General features: G+C 32.8%; 4 protein-coding genes and 2 long non-coding RNA genes across 13 annotated transcripts; 2 read left to right on the forward strand and 4 right to left on the reverse strand.

Moving 5' to 3' along the window:
• Nucleotides 1-695: 695 nt before the first annotated feature.
• On the forward strand, nucleotides 696-5,253 carry LOC133319674 (uncharacterized). The gene is made up of 3 exons (XR_009753220.1): nucleotides 696-1,981; nucleotides 2,266-2,338; nucleotides 2,725-5,253. It is a non-coding gene; the product is annotated as an uncharacterized LOC133319674 (long non-coding RNA).
• A 2,421-nt stretch (nucleotides 5,254-7,674) lies between these two features.
• Nucleotides 7,675-8,637, reverse strand: LOC133319679 (uncharacterized). The gene is made up of 2 exons (XR_009753225.1): nucleotides 8,479-8,637; nucleotides 7,675-8,142 (listed from the first exon to the last, which is right to left on the reverse strand). It is a non-coding gene; the product is annotated as an uncharacterized LOC133319679 (long non-coding RNA).
• Nucleotides 8,638-9,338: 701 nt separating this feature from the next.
• LOC116774261 (SWI/SNF-related matrix-associated actin-dependent regulator of chromatin subfamily E member 1) lies at nucleotides 9,339-16,692 on the forward strand. Of its 8 annotated transcripts, none has more exons than XM_032666926.2 (15): nucleotides 9,339-9,488; nucleotides 9,745-9,817; nucleotides 10,202-10,246; nucleotides 10,558-10,811; nucleotides 11,087-11,290; nucleotides 11,718-11,793; nucleotides 12,604-12,708; nucleotides 12,793-12,926; nucleotides 13,185-13,325; nucleotides 13,539-13,754; nucleotides 13,958-14,105; nucleotides 14,500-14,604; nucleotides 15,123-15,188; nucleotides 15,443-15,688; nucleotides 15,888-16,692. In XM_032666926.2, the coding sequence occupies exons 2-15, from the start codon at nucleotides 9,751-9,753 to the stop codon at nucleotides 15,920-15,922; spliced, it is 1,842 nt and encodes a 613-aa protein (XP_032522817.1). In that variant the 5' UTR covers nucleotides 9,339-9,488; nucleotides 9,745-9,750; the 3' UTR covers nucleotides 15,923-16,692. The 8 variants fall into 8 exon arrangements, with proteins under 8 accessions (XP_032522817.1, XP_032522814.1, XP_061380811.1 ...); XM_032666923.2 differs by lacking the exon at nucleotides 11,718-11,793 and adding an exon at nucleotides 12,158-12,245; XM_061524827.1 differs by lacking the exon at nucleotides 11,718-11,793 and adding an exon at nucleotides 12,158-12,245 and having other exon boundaries at nucleotides 15,458-15,688.
• Nucleotides 16,341-18,642, reverse strand: LOC116774262 (RNA-binding protein 41-like). The gene is made up of 5 exons (XM_032666931.2): nucleotides 18,483-18,642; nucleotides 18,128-18,403; nucleotides 17,310-17,877; nucleotides 16,701-16,848; nucleotides 16,341-16,572 (listed from the first exon to the last, which is right to left on the reverse strand). Exons 1-5 carry the CDS (start codon nucleotides 18,485-18,487, stop codon nucleotides 16,454-16,456), a joined length of 1,116 nt encoding a protein of 371 aa, XP_032522822.1. The 5' UTR covers nucleotides 18,488-18,642; the 3' UTR covers nucleotides 16,341-16,453.
• A 2,247-nt stretch (nucleotides 18,643-20,889) lies between these two features.
• Nucleotides 20,890-22,820, reverse strand: LOC133319707 (uncharacterized protein K02A2.6-like). Its single transcript, XM_061524960.1, has 2 exons — nucleotides 22,704-22,820; nucleotides 20,890-22,662 (listed from the first exon to the last, which is right to left on the reverse strand). Exons 1-2 carry the CDS (start codon nucleotides 22,818-22,820, stop codon nucleotides 20,890-20,892), a joined length of 1,890 nt encoding a protein of 629 aa, XP_061380944.1.
• LOC133319697 (uncharacterized) lies at nucleotides 22,805-24,949 on the reverse strand. Its single transcript, XM_061524947.1, has 2 exons — nucleotides 23,511-24,949; nucleotides 22,805-22,945 (listed from the first exon to the last, which is right to left on the reverse strand). The coding sequence occupies exons 1-2, from the start codon at nucleotides 24,795-24,797 to the stop codon at nucleotides 22,934-22,936; spliced, it is 1,299 nt and encodes a 432-aa protein (XP_061380931.1). The 5' UTR covers nucleotides 24,798-24,949; the 3' UTR covers nucleotides 22,805-22,933.
• Between the last annotated feature and the right edge of the window lie 6 nt (nucleotides 24,950-24,955).

The raw sequence follows: 24,955 nt of genomic DNA on the forward strand, positions 1-24,955 counted from the left end.
GAAATATAACTGGAAATTATTTATGGATAGTCTAACGTCATTTAATCGAATGATATATTTTTTTAAATCAAAGGTGACCTTCATTTTAATTGCTCATTGTTATATATTGATTGCACTCTATCGATATATTTTGATATATATCTGATGTGGCTTTTCTATCTGCTGATATGATTATTTACTAGAACCAAAACGATCACTCTAAAGGCAAATGTACTTTATCGGTATAAAAGTTAATAACATCCTGTCAAGATAATGATGCATCTTCGGTTATGTCATCAACTGTCATTTTAATAAAGATAATATATAGATATTGACTAATTTTGTTTTCTTTTCTACCGAAACCTAATTTCTCTAATATAAAACATGTATCACTTGTTGCATATTCAAATATAAGTATTTGATTTGTTTTTTATTTTTATTTTCTATTTTCAAATCGGTATTAGTTGCAGGTGCAACTACACACAATATTTTTTTTATGTATCCAGATTTTTTTAATCGGAAATAATATTTCAATATGCAATAGGATTAAGACTTTAGAAGTAAAAAAAAAGTATAATATTAATAAATTTATTTACTAAAAAAACAAACAATTATCACAGATAAACACATTTAAAGTAACATTAAAACATAATTAACATAAAATAATCACCATATATTTGATATAACTTTGTTTTGGTTTTAATATTGTTGCGATTACAAAGTGAGTTCAATTAAAATAATAATGAGTAAAATGTTAATCGGAATCACTGGATATATTAGATAACGTAACTGCGCATTACATGTTCTTTAAGCTTTATTTCCTTTATTATTAATTGTACGATAATTGATAAAACGCTAATAATACCTGATAAAAATTTAACATTATGGTTTCTGACAAACCAGTGATAATAAAATCGTTGATACGAACTCTCCACTTATGTACAGTATACACGAAATTCTTCTTTTCATTACACACATACCTAATACACATAGAAACCATGACAAATAACAGAGGAATTTAAAAATGCTACGAAAATAACTAAATATACAAAAAAAAACCAAGGAGATCGCACATAAACAACAAACTAGGTTAACAATATATATACAATTTCTTTCATTACAATATTCAGGTTTCGAAATATTCTAAAATGCTACCTCTAACAAGAATATAACATTTCTATTATAGATCCAACGCGTAAATGACATGACATTTTTATGCCTAAATGTCGCAAATCACATTTGCACCAATGCGTTGCACTCGGAGCTATCTTCAAGGACAACAGATTAAACGGACATTCACAGATAATATTAATTTCAATCAACACTCATCATTTTCTGGTAGCACAGGCAGATTAATCTGTCTTCTCTTCCCTCTTTTCTTGATCACGATCACATAAGTTTTTTTTAATTCAGAATTACTGCATTCCTTATCTTCGGGCAGAGGCGGTAGGTTCTTCTTCGGTCGGCGTGGTACAACGGTTTCGTCAGAATAATTATAATCTTTGTACCTCATCATATCCACGTCCGTATAGAGCATCTGTGCTAGTTTCTGCCACATTTTTATTTGTAACAAACAATACGTGCGCTTTCAAAGACTGTTGTATACAAACTAAAGAACGCCGCGTATTTTTAGATTGCACTGATCGCTTATGTTGTTTACTGACTACTGTGAAACTAGTGTAGTGCCAAATGCGTTTACGGCGTTTTGAAGGTTATAGGCATATAATTATCTACTATTGCTAGCTGTCATCACCGGGGTGTGTTTGTAATGTTTAGTAGCACTAATTTTGTTGATGTCTAGCCCAAAATATCAATGTTACTCATGAATGTTATGTGTAATGATAACTATATTGTTTTTTATACCTAAAGGTTTAAACTTTTGCGGGATAAAACTTGCACATTTAACAAATTGATAATTCTTGATTCATTATACATGCTCGAGATGAACCAGGTAGAAATTACCTGGATTCCGGATGCCTTAAGTAAAAGTCTTAAGTAATTGGTAAGTTTTAATGTTAGTTAAAACTCTCTATTATTGTTTCCATGTTGACATCCGAAATCCATCTTGAGTGACGTGTTTGTTATCGCCAAGTCATAAATTTTATGACGTTGCTATAATGCGTCCAATAAAACTTAAATTATGAGAATATAATAATTTATTTTAATGACAATTTGATTCATAGAATAGAATCAAAACAGTTTGACAGCGAAGCTTTTGTATTTTCCTGTGACTGATTTCATATAAATCTTTTATAGTACCTTCTAAAGGTATGTTCTTGCCTCCAGCTTCCAGTTTCTAATATTTTATCTAATGGAAAGCATTCTATCCATCTAAGGGAAACTACTGCAGATCTTACAGGTATGGGAGAAGCTTCAATACCTGCTTCTTTGAATAGACTTAAAAACCAATCTCGTATAATTATTTTCGACGCCGCTCTCGATAATTCATTTAATTTTATTGACCCACTGCGTCGGTCTCTGGATAGATCAACCAATCGCCAAGCCCAATAGATACAATCAAGGGGTTGCAATGGGTTTTGTGAAGGTTTCCACCTAGACTGCCTGTAACTAATTGTATCGATCTTGGCCAAAATATAATGGCGTTACTCTGGTCAATAAATTTTTCTTTTTCTACTCTAAACTCTACGTCCTGACCATAAAAGCAGCAACATTGCTATTAGCCTCAGTATCCGCTATAAATTCTTCACATCTGCCAGATGTGTAATCAAATGTAAACAATTTTAGGGTCCCAGATAGGTGATGTGGAACTCTTGTTCTTGGGCTACTGAAATAATTTACTGATACAAGATCTATATTCGAGGGAACTTTAGTAAAAGTCGGAATAAAATATTTATGTACGAAGATGGTGCCGGACCAAACCCTCTTCATTATGCAATTGGGCCAGAGAACGGCAGACATGGCTTGTTGTAGTCAATTGCCTGAGTTATACACCACAATCTCCATTTGTCCCAAACCGGACAGTAAGTATCTAGTGTCGATTGTTGCTCTCTAGATAATAATAAGTCTTTTTCCTTACTTGTCCAACCGTCAGCAATTTCTGTCGACCCGAAATCAGCTATGATATCCAAATGAAGATCCTGGACCTTCAGCAGGTGAATCCAAGCAAGGTGTCTACTAAGACTTGACAAAGATTGGGAATTTGGTAAGACTTTTGCAGAGATCTATGTGGTAGTAGGTGATGGATGGTATGCAGTGTTCAACAGTGTTATCTCCCTCTGCTGAGTCTACCTGATCGATCAGCATGCGAGGCGATTTGTTTGCCAATAAAACATCATTGGGTCAAATCCAGTTTCGCTAACCAGTCTTTATATGAACAAAGATATTCAACTGTTTCAAATTAAATACCCGACGTTTGCTACCCGTCCCTTTTAGGGGTCAAAAAGAATGTTGATAGGAAACCGAGTGTAATTTCAGCTCTTTCTAATCTTTTTAAATCTATCCTACCTTGTATTAGCTCCGACAATTTTGGAGTATTTTTTTTTTGAGTCGCTTTTAATAAAGATGTTGTCGGCGTTATTAGAGTCGACTTCATTGAAAAGGTATGCGAACTCCTTTAATTGTTTTACACATGAAGTTCGGGATCGAAAAATTAACCCAGATATGTAGATATTACCTTAGAATGCCACCTTGAAATTCTGGAAATTTATGCTTTTCTTATGGGGGTTGGGCAAGGGTAGGAAGTTTTTTTTTTACTATGACATTTTGTGAAAAAATACCTTTTTATCAAAACCAGTTTTAAAAGTTGATAGTGAACATCAAGTAGATGATCTGGGGTTAATTTTAATTGATCTGTCTTAATAGTTTGTATTTATTAATATTTTTTCTGCCCCCCACCCCATTTTTTACATGTGTCAACTGAAAATATTTCTGAAGACTAAGGAATGTTTTGTAAAGCCCCACAATAAAAATTCTCCGATACTTGTTTTTTTAAATCGTCCCTTCAAGATTGTATGCAATAAGCGCGCCCACCACATATAGTTTAAGTAACATCGTTGCTTATCATGAGGTATTCCAAATCTCATTAAAAGAGTTTTTTTTTAAATAATGATTGCTGATTTAATTTCATACTTTTACCACTAGATCAATCTATGTTTTTCTGTTAAGCTTTTTGAAGCTTTTCTTTTTGAGATATCAAAGTCTTTGTAAGAGCCGCAATGCGAGCTCTAAACAACGTAATCTATGGACTTCACTTAAAACTCTAGATCCCATTGCATAAATTCGTTGTAAGTAATTCGTTTGGCTCTTACAACGAATTTATACAATGGGATCTAGAGTGACTGCGTCTGTATCTAGACTAATGAAGATCTAATATTCACTTTGTTTTCGTGTAGCAGAGAGTGAATAGCAGACAATAATAGTAAGAATTAATGTCCAAAATATCTTTTTATCATCATGTGGCAGGGAAAGAACAATGCAGATGTCAGGTCAGGTACCAGACAGTGATCCGTACACCGAGACGCATTGGGGTCATGCGTCATTTATTCCTATAGCGATGTATTTCTACTGATTATCATCAAAATGCAACGCATCCCAATAGCTACATTAAATCTTTGAATTTGACATAGCGAAAACCAATGCAAATAGTGTTCTTTATTATTTTAAACTTGTTGTATTTAAATCGAAATTAAATGTTATTTAAATCTTTATATATTTTGTTTTGCAAATGAGGGTAATCAAAAAGAAAGAAGCCACTTGTTGAGAGTTATTGAAATTGTGAGTTACTTACAATTTTTCGAGATCCATTTGGTACACTGTAACACCTGTCCAAGCTAGAATCTCGTGATGAACATTGTCACTCGTACTTTTTTTTCACAGTCCATGACGTTAGAAGACAAAGAAATATTTAAATATTAACACTTTTCGATGCGACACTTACAACAATATAATAATGATCACTATTAATACGTATTCCTAAAACGTGACTACTGTTCGCATTGAAAGACGATGCTCTAAAGAAGTAAAAAATTATCAATTTGTTAAAATGTGCAAGTTTCCTCCCGCCAAATTCAAATTAGAGGGCAGCACTTGCAACGGAAAGGAGCGAAAACTGGAATAAAAGGCTAAAAAGACAGTTACTTGACTCAAGATGGATTCCGGATGTCAACATGGAAACAATAATAACATATTTTGAATGTACACATTTACTTATTATAATTTATACCTAATAAATGATTGTTTAAAATTGGGCTGTGTTGCTGTATTTGTCTTTATTCCATACTTGTTCCAACACTATTAAAGTCATTGTCACTGTTTTTTTTTTCTGGTAGCTTTTTTTTTTGTTATTGATAGCTTTAACTTTTTAATTTTTAAAATTCTATCAAAAGAGAATGAAAGATCGGATAGTTGTGGGAAGCTTTTTTTTCTTTCATGTTCATCTTTAAATAAATTTATATCTATAGATAGAAATGTAATAAAATATAAAGGAAGAGTTTTTGTTTGTCTCAGTCAAAGTCTGGAATATCACTGAATATTGAGTGTTTGAATGTCTGCCAAATCTAAAAGGAGTATACTGAAACTAAAACAAACAGGACTGAAATTTTTCTAATATATTTTCCATTTATTGTTTATGCATTTTATGACCCATAATATATAATTTCTACTCGTTTCTTCTGGTCTTCATAATTGCATAAAATGTGATTACAAAATACGATAAAATTAATAGCTTACAAATTTTCATCACTTAGAAGTTATGCTCGTATAATTGTTCGTTTTAAAAGAACTTAAAAAATTTGTTTGACTTTTTCAGACTATTTTATGTAGTCGTATCTGATTCGTATAGATTTTTATTTATATCATAAAGGCACATTATACAGAAACAATTTAAGTTAGTTATGAACTAATAATGAATCTCCAATTGATATTTTTCTTATTAAATTCCAATACAAATTTTAAATTCGTCAAAAAGTACTTTAGGATCATCGTTATTAAGAAATAAAGATCACTAAAAGAAAACACAGGGAAAAAACAGCAAAATATAACAATTGAAATTTCTCCTCATAATTAATTCTTTGTCCACATCAATTAATCATTTTTCTATAAACAAATACATCCATGACACGTCAATTGCCTGCTAATGAAACGCTATTCAGTTGATTGATATTTCTAAAAAGGTTTTACGTTAATGCTTAGTATTGGTACGTTATTATTTTATGTTGTCTATGTATAACTTATTAAAAATAACTCGTGTCTATGTATCGTTTTTGGTTTAAATGTATCTGAATGAATAACACTGGAATAATCTAAATATTATATTAACAGTGAAACGTATCTCTATGTCACAATAACTGAGTCAGGGTCTCAGTCATTATAGCGGCGTTTATGATTACAGCCTTTCAGACAATTAACTATTTGTATAACACACATCTAAAATTACAGCGAAATAAAAGAAGTATGTATATGAAATATAAATATATGTTAACTATACAAAACTAGTGAGACCTAATACTTTCGCGAGTATTCATTTAAATGAAACTAATATTTTCGGATTACAAAGTGCTATATTATTATTTTTAAAACTACATACCAGCGACGTTTCGGTTAGGTTACTACTTTGCGACAACCGTGATCACGGGCAGACGAGATGAGAATGTCTATCTGTCAAAACTAGGTTTTCTTGATAAGACTAAAGTAAATCGAGTCATTCGAATGTTAAAAAAAATCTTAAAAATCAATCAGTCAATTCAATTAATGAAATGAGTTTTTTATTTTAAACAGTTGGATTTCATGTGAATTAATTTTACGTAAAGAATCTGCTTGTATTCGAAAAGGAACAAAATTCACTCTATAACAATTGGACAATTTTGTCTTACAAAACATTTAAAGTAGACAAGTCACAAGTTATTGTGCTATTAAACCTCATAGACAACAGCAAATTTAAACGTCAATTTTTCAGCGAATTGACAATCAATGCATTATATTTACACGTGTATGTAAAATTATGCGTTTACAATTTGAAACTTTGTTTTCAGACTATATAAAGTGTTGATTCAGTTCAAAAATTTCCAATTTAAATAATTTTGTGACCTATATGGAAAACGTCTATGGGAATTCTGATAGCATTATTAAAATTCTTCTACGTATACCTTTCTCTTGTTTTCTTCAAAGAAAAACTTATAACACGTAATTTTAATCATAGCTTTCATTCCTCTAGACATAAACGCAAAGGCCCATATCTATATCACACATGCAATATCATAGAATATTTACAAAATATTGTAAAACAACGTAATCAAATAAGTAGTGTTTTGTAAACACATTTTCCTAATCACACAACCAAGGTTTGCCTTGAATTAAGAATATAGCACATGATCAGTGCGTGATTAACTATGTAATATTAAAACATTACTCACTCTGATAACACACACACTCCTTGATTTCGTGTTCTCTTATCGCCAGATTGGTGGATATTACTTATAAATCAATTTTGTCTCGTCTAGACATTTGTGTTCCATGCGCCTATTTATATTTTATAGCAATATGTGTGACTGTCTCAAACGTATTCATTGAATGATGGAGGAATCTGGTTAAATATGTAGAAAAGGATATTCTTTTTTATAATTAATTACCAAAAAAAAATCGTACTATTAACTAAGTTTAAAGGTTAATAAGGAATAATAAAAAGACTGACTAGACCATTTTTTTACTAAATGACTTGCAAATAATGAGGTCTAAGACTTTCGCTTATTCGTTGTATTCATTTAAATAACTTGCAAATGTTTCAAAAAATCATAAATATATCAAGATATAACCAGTTAATGCCGTTTAAACCGCTTTAATTGTTCTCATAGCTTGTAATTGCCACATCCTATGTATGATGCTTAATAGAGTTCAATTACCAAATTAAAATACATCTGCGTTTAATAGTCACTATCAAAAATATTTATAAAGATATACGACTTCATTTTTAATTTTATTTTTTTTAAAGGATTTCTTTTATTATTATTGTTAGGTAGCGAGAGGAGCTTGGACAATGGAGGTGAGCGTTTAACGCGCGTTAGGTAGGGGCCCCTTAAACCTACACCTGAATCACAAGTCCCAGGTACTGTTGAAGCTCCTGTCCTTGCAACGCCATGGAACAGGCACCCGCACGGTGAATCCATGGAATATTGAGAGGTTTCATCTCAATACAAAAGTTGTTGGATCCTTTAACCAAATGTTTGTGACTGGTCAATATACATACATATAATATTTAATAAACTTTTGTGTTTTTTTTTTGTTTAATTTTAGGGAACGTTTTTTGTTTGTCATAAAAATGTAAGTAACTTAATAATTTAAAATAATATAGTTATCATGGACAGTGGTAAGATTCTATTCAGAAAGATGTGAAATCAATCCCCATAAATAATATAACATTACTTTTTATTTATTATTCTTGAATTTATTTTATCTATCAATGTTTAGTCTAAATTAGGATTATCATACGAGATACGTAGCATTAGCGGTTTTTTATTCATTAACATTTCCACATTATAATATTACCGTAGATTATAGAATAAGAAACGGGGCACGCCTCGTATGTAGTATGAATATGCAACTTGGACTATGCACACAGACAGCTATATATAATTTGTCAGCGACCACAGCTCTACAATAGATATAGCAGTGACCAGTGCAGTGACCGACCTGTACTAATCTCGTTTCATTCACCTGTGTCAAATGTCAGTCGGTCATTAAGGTAATTGCCAATAACTGACGGTATTGCAATTGCATAAAATACTCTATAAATATATATTTTTTTAGAATCGAAATCTTATTGGCTATTTAAATTTTAAGTTGAAATTTTCAATGTCCATGATTTGGAACGCGCTACGTGACACATATTCCCAAATGTTTAAATCGTTTTGTAATAAATATCTGTAAATAACATTACTTGTATTTATTACTAAAAAACACATGAACCACATTGTATTTATTTCAAACACTTTTTTCTATTCCATAAAACATTTGCAGCAATTAATTATGCATTGCTATTATTGATTTAAGATTGTGGATTTTTTTTAATACGACAGCTGCATTATAAACAAACGGAGTACAACCTGTTAAACATCAATTTATTTCTTATTACGTAAAATTCACATAGTATATTACTACAATTTATAAATTTAATGGTATAAAAGCTAAAAATATTTTACAAAAATAATTCTTTATTTTTAACCTTTTCAGCAAGTTTAGTTTTTGCATATCTTATCATCTATAATCATAAAATAGTCATTTTTAAAATAGCTCAAACTTTATTTTATAATAAATATTCCTCTTAATAGAATAATTTTCTTTTTGTTAAATTTCTAAACTTCTTGATGATTTGTCAGTTGTCAATGTCGCTTGTCAGTTTGTCAACATTCAAACATCAAAATGTCCGACGCTATTTAATTGGGAATGGCGTCTTGATTTATCATTTAGTGACGCTATATTACTTTCAGGTGAAAATATCGTTACTGGGGTTTTAAAGAGAAGACAAGCTATTAGGAAGTTATTTTATATCTTTTCAGGTAAAATTAGCTATGGGATCTGCTATATAAGCAGTTTTCAGTTAATTTGTAACTAAGGTTGCAATAAGTTATTTGTTACATTTTTATAACAAGCATTAATTAAATTAACTCAATTATTTTATTGCATATGTATTTACATTGTATATTTATTAATTATTGCCCTACGTATTGGTTATTTATATTACACATACTGATATTTTATTCTTAACCTTAAAGGATGTATTGTATCGTATTATATATATTTATTTAATTACAGCGTGTTATGGCTACAACAAACAGCTACAAACAAAACACATCAATGTCGATGCCAAGCCCTCAGAACAATACGCGTTTGTATTCACTGTTTCTTTCAAATACCATTACATATTAAAAAAACAGTTAATCACCATACTCATAGTTTAAACATAGAGTAAATAGAATGAAGGCACTAGGATTGCCTGCGAATGGCATTATTATTAATGTATAGAGTGTTAGATACTAACATATAACATGCAAAGTATGAGCCCTGACTTTGCAAGCTTGGAGGGCTCGGTACTGAGCGAGGCTGGTAATCACTCAGCAGACGTGCATGACGCATTCTATCTGCTTTTATTATAAACAGTTATGCATCTGCAATACTTTATACTTTTATTTTCCCTTATTTTTCTTTATGCATTAGACTTACATTGTTCTCTTATTTTGGATTTGTTACATGTTTTGTTATGTTGAAACAGAATACATGATTGCGGGGCCCCCAATGAGTTTCGGTATGATGAAAGGTAATAATATATATGATTTATTATTCTTTATCAATATATATGATTTATTATTCTTTATATATATGATTTATTATTCTTTATCAAAATTTATTTCAATCGATAGGTTTTGGGGTTTATTATAATGAATATTGAAATGATTCCGACTCGCAATCACATCTGTTTATATATATGCTGTTAGAGCCTATTTAACCGCTAGCCGCAGACTAATTTAGATAGTGCATTTCTTTTAATTTGCGCGTTCCGTTACCCGTCCCATCCTTTACGCTTTTTGTTTTTTCTTTCATTGTATTGCGACGCTGCTTGGCTTGAAGGCGGTATGAATGCACCGCCGCACCATAACCACGTGTACCACCCTCAATACCAGGGTGGGGGGGGCCTGGGTCCCCCCGGGGTTCATGGGGGGTACGGTTGGCAACACTCGCCGCGTTTCGCTGCAGAGAGCGCTCGCAGGGCTGCCGGTGCGGCCTCGCAGCCCGGGAAAGATGACAAGACGAGCCCATTCGTGTCAACTATACATTCACATCCCGGATTCCAACCACAGAAGATTGGCAAAGGAACTGGTGGGGTAAGAACAAACTGTGAAACACCAAACCACATATTACATTATAATTTCCATTTATTACCTTATACCTTAAAAGAGTAAGGTTTGGCTTTTGGTATTTCTTATCATTATATATACATTTTAAATCAATAGTAGTATATATATTTGTTACAGTTTAAAGAGATGTAAAAGTAAATATCAGAAATGTCTATATTATCAAAGTTCTTAAAATACTAAAAAAATATCAAGGTCAATAAAATCATAATAAACAGTAACATGTGAGTATGACTCACTTCCAGGGTGCTGGACTGCCAAAACCACCGAAACCACCAGAAAAGCCACTTATGCCATACATGAGATATTCAAGAAGGGTTTGGGACAGTGTGAAGGCAGCAAACCCAGATCTAAAGCTATGGGAAATCGGCAGAATTATCGGTGGTATGTGGAGAGATCTGCCCCAGTCAGAAAAGTATGCTTTTGTGGATGAATATGAAGCTGAGAAGGTATGTCGGATATTCAAATGTATAAAACTTATTTCTTTTACTTTACTTGTATTGAAGGAATATTCAATGCAATGAACCTGCAGTTCACACAGTGAGCTAGTTTAGCTAAGAAGTTTAGTCTCACCAAATCTTGTAATAGCTATTCGCTGTAATGGGAACATGGAATGATTTTTATTTCATCAGAATTTCGATTTAATGAGAAATTGCATAATAATTCTTATGTAATAAGATATTTATTAAGGGAAATATCATGCCTAAGAACTGATATTAATCCTAAATGTCTTCAGATTTTTATTTTGAATGCAATAATATGATTAGGTTTGAAATTTTTGAGATCTGATGTAGCAAATAGATCTCGAACTTAGAAGTCAATATCGAAAATTACATGTAGTCTAAGGAATATGAATATTAATGATTTATGGTGTAGGCGCAGTACACAGAAATGTTGAAAGCATACCAATCATCGCCCGCATACTTACAGTGGCTGGCTCACAAAAACAAAGGTGATCTTGTTAGAGTAACAATTGAAACCATTTGTTTGTCACACCATCACTCGCTTCCACTGAGGTATAGGGAAGTGACCCGAGCCAGATATCAACACTTGTGCGGCTACAACTTGTGTTCAGTAGAATGCTAGATTATTAAATCACTGTAAATTTTTGCACAAGTGACTATTAAACTTAAGGTCATTTATCATCAAAATACTATTAGGAGTTTGTGTAATGTAACGGGCATGAAATTTTGTCCAAAACAAATACGGTCAAATCGCTTCAAATCTAAAAGATGGATTAGTGTTCCCAATCTACGCATCATATCACCACGTAACTAACACGCACCTCTCTCCACATGCACGTATATTAACGTTAGTCGGAATACGAGAAGAGTTTGAAGACATACCACAATTCCCCGGCGTACCTCGCGTACATCGCCGCCAAGAACAAGGCTGTTGGTAAGGGTATGATATATTTTGCATGTTCTATACATTAGATATAATTATATATATATATTTATGCTTCTTCATAAAGATATTAGTCTTTCATAAATCAAAAGCAGAGTTAAAATATTCTTCATGGAAATTTATTATGATCTTTAAATATTTATTAAGTAAATATTGATTTAAAAATTATAAAAATACCGATTGATTTTTCAATTACATTGGTGTATAGTGCCAGCAAAAAAAAATTTTTTTGTAGGAATCATATTATGCAAATGCTTATCGTAAGTGATCCAATGTACATTATATTTGAGCTTAGTACAGAAACCTATAAAGGACTATAAAGAAAAACAGTATAAAATAGTGAATTTCTGAACAGTTGGGAATCTGGAAGAAGAGAGTTCAAGCAAGAAGGGAGGTTCACAGAAGGAGTCACAGCAGCAAGACAGAAGAATTGACATCCAACCAGCTGAAGATGAAGACGGTAACAAAATTTCTAATATATTGTCATTTGCTACTAAATTACGAATCCTAAAATTATGTAACTATTGTCTAAATATGTAACCAGATCAGGACGAGGGTCTGTCAGTGAAGCACGTGGCTTACGCCCGCTATCTTCGTAATCACCGTCTCATCAACGAGATCTTCTCCGACACGGTGGTGCCGGATGTAAGGTCGGTGGTCACCACCGCTAGGATGCAGGTAAATCAACCAAACATGACAATTATATATTTTCTGGTCAGTAATATATGAATATAATAATTGCCATAGATGCCATTGTTTAAAATATAACCCATTTCAACAAACAGTTCATTCAAATATTCTATTAAGCCTCAGTCATGACATTTATATTGACAGTAATGTTTATCATTGACCTTACACCCTAAAAAAAATTCTAAGAACATTAAGTCTTTGGACAAAATATTGATATATTTATATACAAAATGAATATTTTTGCAGATTTTAAAGAAGCAGGTACAATCGCTGACGATGCATCAGAAGAAATTGGAAGACGAACTTCAACAAATTGAAGAGAAGTTTGAAGCAAAGAAAAGGAAGTTCATAGAGAGCAGCGAGTCCTTCCAGGAGGAGTTGAAGAAGGTAGTGCTATAAATTAATAACTGGTAGAAATATAACCCGGAAGTTAAATATATAAAATGTATATATATATGTGAAGTAATTTTTTAAAAAACAGTTATTTTTTACATGTCAATAATAACAAAGAAATTGATGTAAACGGAAAAGGTTTTTATAAACAGTTTGTATATTATAGAATAGATTAGTGTCGTTGTTTATAATCTGCAATTGTTTCAGCATTGTAAGCCAGCGGTGGACGACGAGACGTTCGCTAGAATGGTGGAGCGAGCGGTCGATCAGCAGAGAAGGGGTGCTGCTGGACCACACCCACACCCGAATCACCCACACCCCTCGCACCCTCACGCGACTCACCCTACGCATCCTTCACACCCGACACATCCCCACCACACGGCACCACAACACGCTCAGCCGGCACACCCTCGGCCTCATGAGGTATAGTGGCTAGATTGTATCGTCCTTAGTCTATAATAAAATAGATGTTGATCGAGTTTTGTTTTTAGAGAAAAATTTGTGACACTTTTTTAGGAGATTAAGTAAATATATTTACCAACAATCATAATTTCTTTAACATATGAAAAGTGCTTACATTTTCTCCACTGTGATTTTCAATTAAATTCTAATATTATTTGCTTCAGCCAATGGATCAAGATCCGCCCAAACCAGAGGCGAACGGCCCCAACGCTCCCACTCAAGTCGACAAAGTGTCTACCACGGAGGGGAAACAGGACACAAACATCACCACGGAGTTGAAGGCTGATGAGAAACAGATCCAGGAAGGGGAAGGTACGGGGACGGTCACAGAGTATATAACAAAGTTCTGTGGAATGGATTTAAACATATTATTTGTAATTCAAACGACTAGATTTATTATAACTGATTCACACAGATAATGACAAGACGGAGATGATGAATAGTCGGTTAATTAATGACACGCTACAAAATTTAAATGAGCAACTAAATTTTCAACTGAATCCTATTAGTTTAGTCTATAATGTAGTTTGTTCATATTGCAAGCAGAGCTATGAAGGTTTAGAAGTTTCATCGATACATACAAACATACTATGATGGAACATAATTCCAACACATTTCTAAATCTTTAACGGTCATGAATTTTTTTTATTAACTTAAAACTATTTTTATTAGTATATTATAAGTTATATATTATTTTGTACGTCAGGTGATCGTAAAGAAGATAAGCCGATTGAAATGAAAGTCGAGAGTAAGGAGGGGCCTCCGCCGGCCGGGCCGCCACAGCCACAAATCACATCGCCCCCACACCCAGGTGACGAATATTAAATAGAATAAAAAACTGCCTTAATATTATATCATAATAAAATTAAGACGACTCATCAGTGTTACATAATGACACTTGTGCAAGAAATGTCAATAAAAGACGAGACAATTTAGTTATATTTAATGCTGATCAGAATCGGGTGCAGGTAAATGGATATACCAATTTTCCTTAATACATGACACATGTTGATAGTTTAAAATTAAACTGCCATTTAACATAAGTTATTTATTAACAACTAAATAAACTTATCATTTTATTATAATGATTTTTTAAATTTTAACGAAATAAAAATTTTGTATATCTAAATATATAAACTGCAGCTTAAAATATTGATTAGAATTTAATGTGTTACACTTGTATTAGAAATATAATAGTTTTTGAAAAATGTACTAACATTGCTGAAACAGTTGTCCGAAATAAAGGTCCTTCGTAAAATCGGAAAAAAGCAATAGGGCTGTGCTCTCACTTATTAATAATTTAATAAAATGGTTATATATGTATTTCAGCTATGATGTTACCTCCGGGAGCTAGCGGTCCGCCACCCGGAGCCAACCACGCCCCTCCACCTCCCGGTAAAATATATTATGTTAACTAACTAAATTTCATAATTACTTATCGCACTAATTACTAGTTTACTAACGTTGTAATAATAAGCCGCCTGACCACAAGTTAATGTCGAATATTTGATTAACGACGTCATATCATTAACACACTCATCTCAACCTTGCACCTTCACATAATAATGGACATAATAAATAAATATCACAATCATTGAAACAAATACTAACTGTAAAATGTGACTAACAGCATCATATATATTGTAAAGGTGGTTATGGCTCAGCGCCGTACGGTGGACGTTACTATCCAGGCTACGGTGTGGGAGGAGTAGGTCCCGTGGGTCCTGTGGGCGGTGTTGGACCTGTGGGCGCTGTTGGACCCGTGGGCGCTGTCGGACCCGTGGGCGGTGTGGGCCCAGTGGGTGGCGTCGGCGGTTTCCCTCCATACTCGCACTACTTCCCAGCGGAGCACTATTCACACCACCCACAGCACCCCGCTCATCATGACGTTAAGCGTGAGCGAGATATACATTACTTTATCGTAAAAATCATGATTGCTAATATTTAGTTTAAAATATATTTATAATTTCTGGCATATTAACTATTGGTAAGATTCTTTTTTCATTTAGTTTATAGGTTTTTACATTACTAACAGGTGAAGCTATAGTCGTAATTAATATGATATAGAAATTAATAATAATATTTATCTTATAGCTGAGGAACCGCCGGCCAAGAAGGAGTCCGAATGATTGTCACCGAAACGCGTCGTTAAACGGCGCAGGAAGTCATCGTCCAAGGATCAACAGTGAATATTTTAGTCATTTTTAAATAGACTTGAACCTTTGAACATTACTAACATGAAACAATACTGTCAAGTCTGCAAAAATCGACTAAACTTGGATGTGATGTGTAAGAACACTTGCGTGTGACTGATATTATTAATAACTACTGTAGTTAGTAACAGTAGCATAAGAAATTACTTTTCATGAGTTTTTAAAGCAGAGAATGTTTACTTTATATGTGGAATCTGTATAAGGTTTATATTAATTTGATTATTTCTTAGGGGATATTTGATGAGCTCCAAACGTAGTACTAGTTAGTGTAGTTTACTATAATTATAGTCATACTAAGAATAGTTTGTGTAACTTAGGAGAAATTAAGATATAATTTTGTAACACTATATACATTTAATGTTCTTAGACTATAAGTATATATTAGATTACTTAAAATTTATAATATGATACTTAAGAGTACACTGATATTGATTTAATTAGTGTGATTTATCTATTTTCTTCAATTTCTATCCTGTTACTGTTTCTGCCGAATTGAGCTATTATAGGCTGACCACCCATTATGGTACCATTCACTTCTTCAAGAGCTTGTATAGCTAAGTCTTCACCTGAGAAAGATGAGAAATATATTCAGATCTTAGTGAAACTAATTTTAGATTAAGATTTAAGTAACAATATAAGTAATCCGATACTTTTGTAATATCAATAAATATAATGTGTAAATAAAATTATTTACTTTGAAATGTAACGAAAGCCTGTCCTCTCATCCATCCCGTCATGAGTCTCAACTGTACTGGACCACCGTTCTCTAAGTGGAACTGATTGAACAATAGCGATAGCTGTTCCTGTGTTATACTCGGTGATATGTTCTTTAGGAATAACACCTGAAATGTACATACATAAAGTTACAATTATATTAAGTTGTATAAGATAAAAAATTCACATTAAAATTTAATTAGATCTTCTAAAGATTCACAGTATGTTTGTGTTATCAATTTTGCTGATAAAGTCTATAAGCAATAGGAAATGTTATCAGTGACACTATTTAGTAATGGACACCTTTAAAATCATATTTTTTTATCATTTTCATTCCTTATAAGGCAATTGATATTTCGTAAATGGCCATAGAAGTTGTCTTAAAACTTAAAAATAACTAAAAATAAGTTATCTTCTACTAGAAATTAGATATTTACAAATATATTTTTTTTATGTCTGATATTGGTCTTAAAGAGAAATTGTAAGTTTATTTAATAATCAAATTTAAGGCTACACAATGAAATTTAACATTAACAAGACTTGTATTTGACTCTGTATTCATAAAATGTACATATAATAAATCACTCACTTTAGATGGTATACCAGGTTCATAGTCTTTAAATCTTTCTATCTTCTTAATATCATCCAAGCACATCTTGGTGCCTTCTAACAATTGCTCTTCTGCAGCATTTACTGGAACCACAATATCAACCGCTCGGAACTCTTGTTCCCTTTCATCCTCATTTTGTACGGGTTCCAATCTCACAATTTTGTTATTTTTGACAGTGTACATATTCTGTTGTTTAGGACCTATCAACTTTGATTTTTCTGATAAGGTTTTATTGGGTCTCTCTTTGACATCCCATAGACTTCCTGGTTTTACTTCCGATGGGCCAGCAACTGGTATAATTCCTGGTTGCTTTTGCTGTAAAATTAATTTCTCTTTTTTTCTCTCGAGTCGTCTTAGTATTTTACGTCTTTTTGTTAAAGGTAAAATGTTATCATTCCTCAGATGTCCAAATAAGTTCTCTTCTATCTCCTTCAACTCATTCATCGGATGTCCCTCGGGATAAAACGAAATTGTTTTTGTCTGCAATCTTTTTAACCTATCCTCTTGAACATCAGAAGTTCCTGGGTTGACATTGGTTTCTTTTGAACTGCATGAACAATTGATACATCTCATTAGATAAATTTTTAATAACACAGTGTTACAGATAGCCCTAGAAACTTCCAACTGTAATATTAAATATTTTGCACACATTACACACACTCAGCCTAATGGCTGGGTTACTATTATCTACCAGAGTACAAAGTTTACCGATATCTATTCAGAAATAAACAAAATTTAATAACAAATTTCGTTACACTGTTCTGTAACGAGAAATGAGAAAAATTATAAGAATTTACCTTCCTGATGAATTTTGATTTTCATTGATTTTATTATACAATGCTTCCAATTTAGACTTTAAAGCACTTGACTCAATCTTTTTGCGTTGGTCCAAGAGACCCGCTTCGTTTTCTTGGTATAAATTGATTTCTTCATTAGTTAAACCAATCTTTTTTAACCATTCTAAATGATGCATATCCTTTTCAACTTTTTGAAATTCATCCACTGTGGAAATACCATATTTCGTGAACGGTAAAACCTCAGACGTCTTCTGAAACTCCTTCGGCATTTCAGAACTACAATCAAATAGATACATAATACATTATTTATGTTTGGCGTTATTCTTACTAACAACAGTTAAATGTCATTACATACCACATATCGGAGTTGTATCAATTCTCATATATGTGCTACACAGATTTTTAAATACAAATAAAATTTCAGTTATATTTGTAATATAATAAGTTGGACAAAATAGAAACAATATTAATACAATACAAGAAATCGCTTCTAGACATTTCAGAAGACATTACAACAATAGAGTAGAGGTGGGCGATTATGAGAGATACTAACGAAATCATTCGATTATGAAAATGTCTCGAGATATTTCGATTATAGCAGTTAGTATTCAGTCACAAGTCGATAGTCGATTCACATTTCATACTATTTAGTAATTACTAATTAGTATTTACTATTTACTCACAGCACAGCCGCGTAGGGAGAGACAAGGACAACATGATGCGGTTTTTGCCAAATATGCATATAATTCAAAAACTAAACACAAAAGACATCTTATCTTAATTTCTCTTCCAAATAAAATAATACTGTTTATTTTAGGCTTATATGCTATTCGTAGTCTAATAACTAAATTAATATTTGAATAATGATATTTAAAAAGCCTCACAACTTCAGTCCTTTAAAAATTAAACAAAAATAAATCACTCTCATTTTGAGATCAATGACAAATACTAAATATAATATCACAAGCAAAATATTACGAATAATAACTATCAAAAAAGTTGTTACTTTTGCACTTATATAGGTACTATTCAAAGTCTAACACTGAAAATATTACAGAGTACAAGTGTTCTAGAGTAATCAAATAATATAAAAAGCGTGCAATAAGATTAACGTACTGTTTAGGAGCAGGAATATAATAATGTATGAGAGAACTGTTTAAATAAATAAATTGATATATTGACTGTTGCATCACAACATATTTTTGCAAATATTCATTTACATGTAAAATACAGTCAAGTACTTTAAAATATGACTGTATTTAATGTCATTAATTTGTTCTTTACATGTTTAAACCATGTTTTAGTACTTTGAAGATTATTTAATGTAAACTTTTATTAAGAAACAGACTGACTCTGCGGGACAAACTTGATAGCTCAGTTGGTTAGTTAGAGCATCGGCACTAATCGCTTAGGTCGTGGGTTCAAACCCCAACCGGTGTCAGTGGATTTTTGAATTTCTCATGATATGTTTAGACATTTATTAATTTGGTTGGTCTTTATCACAGCTATATTAATTCAAGATCATTATGTACCTATTCTGTTGCGTTGTTCTAATATCTAAAGTAATGTTTAATAAATAGCGACAGGCTAATAATAGGTAATTACAAGACTTGAAAGACGATTGATGCAATAACAAGACCATACCAAGAATGGCCAAGTCTCATCTTGTTATTGCATTTGGGTAACACTACATAAAATATAAATGATAAAACTGAAAACACGATTAGTAGTTCTTGTTACTAATATCATTCGATTATGAAAACATATTAGTTACTAATCCCATAATCGATTATCAACATTAGTAAGACAAAATAAATCGATTATGCCGATGTCTCATAATCGCCCACCTCTACAATAGAGTATAGAGTGGGACAGAAAGCAGATTAAAGTTAAATTGTTGATATTAATTTCAAACAATATTTTTTATTTATTTATGCAACCGAATATATATTATAATTGCTTTACCAACCCTAGAATTGCCTGATTCTTTTAGCTGTTTAGGTAACTTTAAATTTTTAAAGAAGCCGTTTCGTAGCTCTAAACTCTAGCTGATACTCTTACACCGGTGAACCAATATTAACCAAACATAACTAAGAACTACCAAAAGTATTTTTCGAATAAAAAAAACACATTGACGTCGCTCGATCTGTTGGAGAGCTACGTTGACACACATACACACACAGCAAACCCACGCCCGCGCAAACACTTTAAGGAGTATATAAATACGAGGCGGAAGCTCGGGCCATTGTGATACGGCTCTAGGCAGCTAGACCCTGGTTCATCTAAACAGACGATGGGAGGAGAAGGGGATGGTGAGGTTGACGACAGTGTGGGGTGTTCGCCCCCACCTGGGTCGTAGGTTCTGTAACGTAGTATTTAATTAAAATAGGAAAGCAAATAAAACAATGAGCGGTTTAGATGACATATCAAAATTGTCTATTCTCTCAAGCTGATTACATAGACCATAGACTAACATTTTTATTTGGTTTATGGCTTAGGACAGATGCCTATAGATACTTTACATCTCCCTTTCTTTATAAACTAAACAAACTTAAAAACGTTTTCTTACATTTTAAAACTAACTTATTATTCTTTAATTAACATGAATGAACATAATAAATTTTATATGACAAAACAATGACTTACTATTATGTGAATAGTAAACTAACATTATTCATCTAATAATTAATGTTGCACAAGAAAATATAAAATGATTGTAAATTTACTGAGCACAGCTTTAATAAGTACTGATTTAAGTGTTATTAAAGATCAAGTCTATTTACTGGTTTTATTATTCTACCATATCTTGATGATCTAGGTGCTGTTGATGGTTGAGTGAGTGTTGACTCCAGCATGTGATTAGAACTACTTGGTGATGAACTTGTTGATGTCGGTTGAGACTCCAGGGCAGCAGGTGATTGTGGTGATGGAACCTGTTGTGTTGTTGGTTCTTCTGTATATTTAATATCAGGAACTACCACTCTGTTTCTGGTTATGTCTGCTTGAGTCTTGTGCAAATGACTGAAGTTTCTGCGTAGTATTTGTCCTTGATCAGTTTGGATGATAACGGATCTTGGTAAACCTTCAGGCCTTTCTAACACCCTTGCCCCCTCCCATTGACGGTGGGCAACTTTGTGTCTGACCTTCTCATTAATTTCAAAAGAATCTGGTTTTTTAGTGTGCCTATTACCATATTTGGCTTGTACTTCTCTTAGTCGTTTAAGCTCAGTGGTCACTCCTGTTATTATTTTTGGTTTTAAGTTGTTGTCGTTTATAGGTAATGGAGATCTGGTAATTCTGCTGTATAGACGTTGATTGGGTGAGCCTAAAATATCATTTCTTGGAGTATTTCTCCAGTTTAATAAAGCAAGTTGGACATCAGACTTGTCCATACTGCATTTTTTCAATATGTTCTTGACTACTTGAACTGCTTTTTCAGCAAGCCCATTGCCCTGAGGGTGATGTGGACTGGAGGTGACATGGTTAAATTTCCACTCTTTTTGAAAGGCCTTGAATTCTCTGGACATGTATTGTGGTCCATTGTCAGTTTGTAGCTCTTCTGGTACTCCATGCACGGCAAACCATTGTTTCAATTGTTCTATAACTTCATACGATGACTGACCTTTTAGCTGTCGAAAATCCACATATCCGGAGTAGCTGTCACAGATTACTATGTAAGTTTTACCTTTTAGTTCAAACAGATCAGATGCAACTATTTGCCATGGAAGTGTAGGAAATTTTTTAACTAGCACTATATCTTTTATGTTATCTCTTTGTGTTTGTTCACAGATGGAGCAGGTTTTGACTAGTTTTATAATGTCGTGGTACTGTCCTTTCCAATAGAAAAGTTGTCGTGCTCTTCTTAAACAGCTGTTTATACCTAGATGTCCTTGATGAATATTCTTTAGCATTTTGGGGATCTGTAATTTAGGTACCACAATTTTATTTCCTTTAAAAATTATACCGTTCAGATAGCTTAGTTCTTCTTTAAAATTAAAATAGTGTTGTAGTTCTGTAGGAAGGTCCCTGACTTTGTCTGGAAATCCTTGTATTATTGTCTTAAGTAGTAACTGTGAGTGTTGGTCTTCTTTTGTGGCTGTAATTAACTCTTGTTTAGCATTTACTGACATAGGTAGTATAACTGCAACTTTCAGATTTTCTTCTTGTTCATATTTTAGATTAGAGGCATCACAGTCTCGACTAAGGAAGTCTGCCAGTGGTATCTCTGTACCTTTTTTAAATATAACTTTTGGTGAGTATGGTGTAAGATTAAATAATATCCGTTGCAATCTTGCTGGAGCAGATTGTATGTTTTTCTTGAAGATAGACTCAAGTGGCTTATGGTCTGATTCTACTGTCAGTTCTTTGCCGTAAACATATTCGTGAAATTTCTTACATCCAAACAGTATAGCGAGTGCTTCCTTTTCGATCTGTGGATAGTTCTGTTCACATTTGGTCAACGCCCTTGCTCCGAATGCTATTGGTTGTCCTTCTTGGAGGAGTGCAGCACCAAGATTTTTGAACTTGCGTCTACACTTAATGTTACAGGTTTATTTACATCATATAGTCTTAATACTGGAGGCCTCTGGAGAACTTGTTTTATTTTGTTCCATGTTTCTTCGTGATGAACTTCCCATATAAAGTTTGTATTTTTGTGTAGCAAGTCTCTTAGTGGATTTGTTAGGTCTGACATATTCGGGATGAATTTATTTAGGTATGTGATCATTCCTAGTAGTCTCTGTAGCTCCGTTTTATTTGTTGGCGTCTTCATTGCTTGTATGGCTTCAACTTTTTCTGGGTCTGCTTCTAGTCCATTAGCTGAAACAATGTGCCCCAGGAATTTAATTCTTTCTGATTCAAAAATGCACTTATTTTTATTTAGTTTGAACCCTGAATTCTTCAGTGTTTCTATAACTTTGCTAACAGTTTTCTTAAGTTCTTCTCTACTTTTTGCATAGATAAAGATGTCATCGATTGACACTCTTGCGTTTTTAAATTTACTGAGCAAATTTGTTAAAATTTCTTGGAATATTTCAGGAGCCGATGATACTCCGAAAGGAAGTCTCTTGAAAGAATATCTTCCCCATGGCGTAGCAAAAGTTAATATCTTTTGTGTTCTTTCAGAAAGTCTAATCTGCCAAAATCCTTTTGTACAATCTAACAATGCAAAGAATTTAGAACCTTTAATGTCTGCTGAAATTTCTTCTATAGTAGTAAGTGGAAAATGACGTCTAAGAATGTTTTTATTTACATCTGACGGATCAATACAGATTCTTATTTTACCTTTTTGTCTCACAATTACCATAGGACTCACGGCAGGGGTAGGCTCTGTTTCTGGTTTAATAACATCTAACTTAACCATTCTATCAAGTTCTTGCCTTACCTCGTCTCTTATAGCATGTGGAATTCTTCTTGACGGTCTAATTTCCAGTCTCGGGTTCTCAATAAGGTCAATATCATATTCAAAGTTTTTATAACATCCTAAGCCTTCGAAGATATCATTTTTACATTCACTTTCCTTCAGTGTTTTCACTCGTGCAATAAGTTCTAATTTTTCACATGTATCAAGTCCTAGAATTGGTGTAACTTTTTCTTTAACTATCTTGAATATTATGTTTCTTTTTTCATTTTTTATTTTACATAGTAACTCTGCTTCACCTAGAACTGCCATTTTATCTTCTGTATAACTTATTAAATTTTTTGTTCGGCTTGGTTTCAGACTTGCCTTTAGTTTGTTCATCAAGTGTCTCGGTAACACATTGCATTGTGCTCCTGTGTCTAATTTGGCAGCAAATTTTATTTTACCAACTTGTATTGTTTCTGTCCAGTCTTTCTTATCTCCACCACTTACAGCTGATATATATACCTCGTCTTCTGAACAATCTGACATTTCTTCTACAGTGTTCACTTTATTTTTTAATTTAGGATTATAGTTCTTTGTGCGGCACATTTTGGCAAAGTGACCATTTTTGTTGCACTTGGTACAGGGTTTGTTAAATGCTGGACATTCTCTGCGTTTGTGATTTGAACCACACCTTTTGCAGTCAAAATTTTCATTTTCTTTGTTTTTGACACTTTTGTTTTTGACTACTAGTACTTTATCTGTTTTATTTTTGCTTTCAAACTCATCTAATTGTTTGGACGCTTGTTCACTAGTTTTACAGATATTAATAGCTTTGGTTAAGTCTAATTTATCCTCTGTCAACAATTTCTCTCTGACTTGATTGGATCGGATACCAAAAACTATTTTGTCCTTTAACATTTCGTCCAGTAAATTGTCAAATTCGCATTTGATTGCCTGAGTTTTTATTCGGGTTAAAAATTCGTTAAAATATTCATCTTCATTTTGTTCAATCTTAAAAAATATATATCTTTCGAATGATATATTTGTTTTTGGTGCAAAATACTCTTTGAACCTGTTTTTGATGGCGGCCAGGTTTTTTTTTTCTGTATCGCTCAGATTGAAACTATTGTATATTTCGATCGCTTCTGGGCCTATTACTGCCATAAATGTTGCTGCCTGGACATCGGCTGGCTTTTTATCTAGCTGAACAGCGATTGCATACCACTCAAACTGTTGTAACCAGTTTTTCCAACACGTTGATTTGTCCGAGTCAATTTGTAGGTTAGCCGGCGGCTTTATTCCAGATACTGCGTCGTTCGTAGCCATTTTACAACTTTCTCACGAATTTCTTCGTTTCCTTTTTTTAACACGTTTTTAAATAGTTCTGACACCATGTAACGTAGTATTTAATTAAAATAGGAAAGCAAATAAAACAATGAGCGGTTTAGATGACATATCAAAATTGTCTATTCTCTCAAGCTGAT

This window comes from Danaus plexippus, chromosome 26, assembly GCF_018135715.1.
Source record: "Danaus plexippus chromosome 26, MEX_DaPlex, whole genome shotgun sequence".
In the NCBI taxonomy this organism is placed as follows: domain Eukaryota; kingdom Metazoa; phylum Arthropoda; class Insecta; order Lepidoptera; family Nymphalidae; genus Danaus; species Danaus plexippus.

Coding starts and splice junctions, on each gene's coding strand:
- LOC116774261 (XM_032666923.2), top strand. CDS start 9,751: ATGGCTACAACAAACAGCTACAAACAAAACACATCAATGTCGATGCCA. Junction 10,247..10,557: donor GAGTTTCGGTATGATGAAAG/GTAATAATATAT, acceptor CTTGGCTTGAAG/GCGGTATGAATGCACCGCCG. Junction 12,246..12,603: donor GAACAAGGCTGTTGGTAAGG/GTATGATATATT, acceptor ATTTCTGAACAG/TTGGGAATCTGGAAGAAGAG.
- LOC116774262 (XM_032666931.2), bottom strand. Junction 16,849..17,309: donor AACCTGGTATACCATCTAAA/GTGAGTGATTTA, acceptor TGTACATTTCAG/GTGTTATTCCTAAAGAACAT. Junction 16,573..16,700: donor GGCTTTCGTTACATTTCAAA/GTAAATAATTTT, acceptor CATCTTTCTCAG/GTGAAGACTTAGCTATACAA.
- LOC133319707 (XM_061524960.1), bottom strand. CDS start 22,820: ATGTCAGACCTAACAAATCCACTAAGAGACTTGCTACACAAAAATACA. Junction 22,663..22,703: donor AAGTTCTCCAGAGGCCTCCA/GTATTAAGACTA, acceptor TGTAACATTAAG/TGTAGACGCAAGTTCAAAAA.
- LOC133319697 (XM_061524947.1), bottom strand. CDS start 24,797: ATGGCTACGAACGACGCAGTATCTGGAATAAAGCCGCCGGCTAACCTA.